Here is a 5,116-nt window from a genome sequence, read left to right on the forward strand (position 1 = left end):
TACTGACCTATTTTCTGGGCTCATATCACCTGTATTTTAACCTCGATAACTATTTGTGGCTAGTTCCTCCCTCATGTACACACTTAGACTTTTGTTTACTCTGTAAAAGTTTGGATATACTGTTACTGTACCACTCTGTCATGTAAATTGTACAGTGAGTGAACAGTTGAGCTGTTGCATATAGAGGCCTGCTAGAATAACATTGCATTGCATCATATGTTGTGTTGCCATAAAGGTTCATATTGTCTGAAGGTCAGACCTAAATCCACTGTACAAACTGTCTTACAAAATGTGACACTGACCTAAATAGATAATACATAGGTGAACTTAAACTAGAACTCAACAAATCAGATTTAATTCACCCAATGAATGAAGCCCCTAATTGGTTCCAGGTATGACCAACATGGGCTATTAAGTGTTGTTGTTACTCTTTTTGGAATGACTGGTTTGTACTTTTTTTTTTAAAGAGCAGTGGTGGAATGTGTTCAGTACATCATGTTCCTGTCTGAACATCCTGCAACAAAAAACAGACTGATGTTGAAGCTCCATTTGGATGCGCATGTGCGCGCAGAAATGTGAGAATTCTAGTCTATTAGCATATCGGAAACCATTATCAATATAACCATTTTATTGATGTGGTGTAAGGTGAGGGGATATGACTGATATGTTATTAACACGTTTCCAATCCAATGGTAGAACGGTTGCGCTGGGTGTAAATACATGATCGGGACACGCCAGCTGTTCAGTATAGTGCGAGGCCGTGCTTCCCGGGCTACAGCCGCCCTGCTTTTGCACGTGCCATAACCACGCCCCTCAACAGCTTGTCTCGGCACGTGAAGGAAAGAAAAGAACACACGTGTTTTGTTTGGCCACGAGTGTGGATACAAATGTATCAATGTATAATTCATCCAGTCATCATGTCGTGCTGAGAAACTGGATGCAATGCAAACGTAAGTAAGTATCCAACGTCGACAGGGATCCTCAACTAGATTCAGCCGCGGGCCATTTTTTTGAGTGGGTGGTCGGGGGCGGACCATAATAAACTTTTTTATTTTTTTAAGTAGACTGCAAAATTGTAAGAGTATGGACGTTCACCCCGGTGTAATGGCTACATTCCCAACCTGGCCACATTCCATCATGGCCACCCAATCACCCCCTCATTCCTAATTGGCATATATCACTCCTGACCTGTCCAACTGATAGCTATTGTGTGGTGAGAGTTCTGGCACAATCCCAGTGCATCACTGAGGTGGGTGCTACTCATTGATGTTGGGTGAGGTGTGTTTCACCCTACTATGTAAAGCACTTTGAGTACCTCAGTTGGTAGAAAAGTGCTATATAAATCCAATATATTATTATTCATTATTATTATACGACCACATATGCCTCTATGAGTGGGAATACTTGGGAACAGATGTTCAAAATTAAAATCACTTGGAGCTGATTTCCTGGTGTTTTTATCTCCAACAATGAAAACAAAACATGTCTCTTTTTTTCTCAGAAAACTTGGGGGGCCAAATAAAACCGCCGCCGGTTGGGGAAGCCTGGCCTACTACGATTTGATGTAGCCTAGTAGTTGACATTAAATGTCGCGAAGCATCCTTGTCCTCGTCTCCTCCAGTTCCCAGGGTCAGTGAATGGCCATAGTCATACAGTTCCAGATCTATCTGGTTTAGCTAAATGTAGCAACAATAGGAGTCAGGAGACCCTATATTGACATTCTGCACGCAATGTAGTTATTTCCGTACAAAGGATTGAAACGGAGTGTTCCTTCAGCCAATGAGTTCCCGGTGTGTTTTACTGCTTCTGTTTTGATTGGCTCACCAGTGAGTTTTCTATGTCAGCTACTTAATATTAAAAGATACATATGTGACCAATCCACGCCGAGTATTTTCTGAAGAGGCGTATAGCTCATGAATAAGAAAACAGCGCTCGCAGTAGGCTACGACCGACGGGATCTGTGTTGTTTGTTTTAATTTGTGAAACGGGTTTCAAAGCAACAGACTGAAACACTGCTTTGACTTCATTTACCCACGGATATTGCTAACAGTGTCAGGGAAACTACACTCAAGACGCCTCTGCAGCCTCGGTCGGATCCACAGAAATCGTTTCCTATTGTTTTGAAGAAGATTATGGACATTCCCCCACCTAATATTCTCGAAGGCGACGATGGTAAGACTAGCCTACTGGTGTCGTTTTGGATGAATTGAGAGATCCTTTGCAATGTACACATTTTTTATGTGAACTGCATAGATCTGATGTGATCGTTGACTTGTTGACTGGTGTATGGAGACGTAGTAGTGCTTTTAATGAGCGTTTGTGTACCCTCAAACAACTGGACAATTTTTTTTTAAATCGGCTATGTTTGATCATTATATATGACTAGTTCAATAGTTGTTCAAATGTGACAAGTATAGAGCAGTACTGGGGTTAAAACCCTTTGTACATTCTGAGTGCTGTGCCAGTTTCCCCTGAGGCACTGAACTGAGTGAGGGAGGAAAAAAGAACATAAAGTTCTCACACCTCCCAACTTGTCCTAGAGCACTGCAGTCAAACCATTTTCACATACAATATGAGTACATCATTTTCTTACATTTGAAGGGCAATTCATATTTTTTTCACGTTCGTTTTTGTGTTTAGGGGCTGTGTTGACAAGTCCAGATTTCCCTTCATCATTGTTATGGGTTGATGCAGCCCCCTTTCTTTTCCCTCATTCTGTCATTTCACCACTTATTTTTTTCTACTTCTTTCCATGACATCAGACTTCTATCTTCCTTTATTTACCATCCTGTCTGTGTTCACATGGTCATGAAACCGTCACCCATTATGCTCTTCACGGTTATCTCCACAGAAATAGATAAGAAGAAGTTGTGTTCCGCCGATAATGGCGAGACCGGTGTTGGAGGGGCCAGTGGTGGGACTGGAGGTACAGGCAACGGAGGGGTGTCTGCCTCCCTTACCCCTGCCATCTGGGAGAAGACCATCCCCTATGACGGGGAGACCTTCCACTTGGAGTACATGGACCTGGATGAGTTCCTGCAGGAGAATGGCATCCCAGTCACCCTAGAGGAGGAGCTGCAGAAGAGCCTGGCCCAGGAGGAAACCAAGGGGACAAGACCCCCTTTCACCACCTCTGACACAGAGACCGTCACACTCACCTTAGAGCCAACTGAACAAGAGAAGGAAGAAGATGGGGATGATGAAGATTCTGTGTTTGAAGTAGCGGAGGTTGAAGTGTCAAAAAATAAAAAAGGTACATTGTTGGGGCCCATTGTTAAAAGCCCAGACACGGTAACACTGTAACAAATTCTACCTTTGAACTCAACATGCACATACACTGACACTGTAATAGATGCTTGCAACATGCTGACCCTAGATACTCCCATATTGTATTCAAATGTCAAGTAGACTTACCTGACGCACTCGACACCTTGCCTCCAGCACACACATGGACATGTACATGTGAAACCTGAGCTCTACAGCATTAACAAATAGCAGTATTCATATAGTGCTGCCCTTAGTATGTCTTAAGGAAAAAATCTAGCAAACAGTTTGAATTTTCTATTAACTATAGCCTTCAAGATTTATAAAAACATACTTAACAGCCACCAATATAAAAGAATATATACTCATCATTGAACTGACTTTGTCTCCCTCTAGAGGGGAAGTCTGCAGACCGACTCACACCCACTCCCATCGACCCGGAGGACATTGAGGTGGACATCAACTTCCAGCCGGACCCCACAGACCTGGTGCTGTCCAGCGTGCCTGGGGGTGAGCTGTTCAACCCACGCAAACACAAGTTCTCTGACGAGGACCTCAAACCACAGCCCATGATCAAGAAGGCCAAAAAGGTCTTTGTGCCCACTGAGCAGAAGGTAAGATGACCGGTGAATATTTGTTTCAGGGAGGTGATGAATGATGGAACTGGTTGTTCTGAAGTAGGATAATGAGAATGTAGCCACTGCAATTGGGCACCAAATAATCATTGGTTGATGAAGATTGTAGTATCACTATGTTACACCAGCAAAATTAATGAGCGAGTAAGTAGTAAGCCATGAAATAAGGGGGTTTGTCTGGGATTAGGGATGTTTCCACAACACTGATTCTATTATTTTGTATTACAATCCTCTGTCTCCCACAGGACGATAAATACTGGTCGAGGAGGAAGAAGAACAACGTTGCAGCCAAACGTTCACGTGACGCCCGGCGGCTGAAGGAGAACCAGATCACAGTGCGCGCTTCGTTTCTGGAGAGGGAAAATGCTGCGTTGCGGCAACAAGTGGCTGAGTTGCGAAAGGACTGTGGTCGCTGCAAGAACATCATGTCCCGATATGAAGCCAAATATGGACCATTGTAAGGGACAAACTTTATCTTTCAAGAAAAGAACCGAAAAATAAAAACGCCCTCCAAAACGCAGACACAAAGAGAATCTGAATTGAACTGCTTTCATGGTGAACACCGGTCACTGCGTCAAGTTCTAGATCCTTTCCAACATGACAGTGGAGGCATGGATACACACTGTCAGTGAGCCAGGCAGCAACATGGCGAGAGGTGGACACGAAGGGTAATGGAGAGCGACTAGCTCCTACACATACAGGGACTCAATTACAGACAAAACATGTATATTGTCTACTGCTAGTCAGGTCTTATCACTGGCCAGAGAAGTCAGAGAAAGCTGGTGGAGAAAAGCAGGCTTGTGAAAAGAAGCGCTTAAAAGTTACACATTTATACAGCGTATTAATAGGTTGTTTTGTGGACCAAAGCATGAACATCATCAGTGAATATTGAAAGTTGTCCCCCTGCTCTCCTCTTCCCACTGTTTGCAGTAACTGACTGTCTCTCTCCTCTGTTTCAAGTACTTGTGCAGAAGCTCTGAAGAAGGATATGCAAACTCTTGATTTATTCATAATTGGGTAGGGGAGAAAACAATGAATAACAGAACGGACAGATTGAGGGTTGCACCTCCGTGATCGTACACAGAGGAAATAATTGATATTGGTCAGACAAAGGGCGAGATAGTGGTGTTGTCCTGTCACAGCTCTTCTATGTTGGTCTTTGTTTGTACCACACACTGAGGTGTGTGTGGAGAGAACTCTTTGTACATAGTTTTCTC

At 43.4% G+C, this 5,116-nt stretch overlaps 1 protein-coding gene across 1 annotated transcript; it reads left to right on the forward strand.

Annotated features, from left to right (window-relative positions):
* Positions 1–1,942: 1,942 nt before the first annotated feature.
* Positions 1,943–4,866, forward strand: LOC106601241 (thyrotroph embryonic factor). Its single transcript, XM_014193287.3, has 4 exons — positions 1,943–2,172; positions 2,852–3,253; positions 3,661–3,878; positions 4,145–4,866. The coding sequence occupies exons 1-4, from the start codon at positions 2,133–2,135 to the stop codon at positions 4,358–4,360; spliced, it is 876 nt and encodes a 291-aa protein (XP_014048762.1). The 5' UTR covers positions 1,943–2,132; the 3' UTR covers positions 4,361–4,866.
* Positions 4,867–5,116: the final 250 nt, after the last annotated feature.

This window comes from Salmo salar, chromosome 03, assembly GCF_965601325.2.
Source record: "Salmo salar chromosome 03, fSalSal1, whole genome shotgun sequence".
In the NCBI taxonomy this organism is placed as follows: Eukaryota; Metazoa; Chordata; class Actinopteri; order Salmoniformes; family Salmonidae; genus Salmo; species Salmo salar.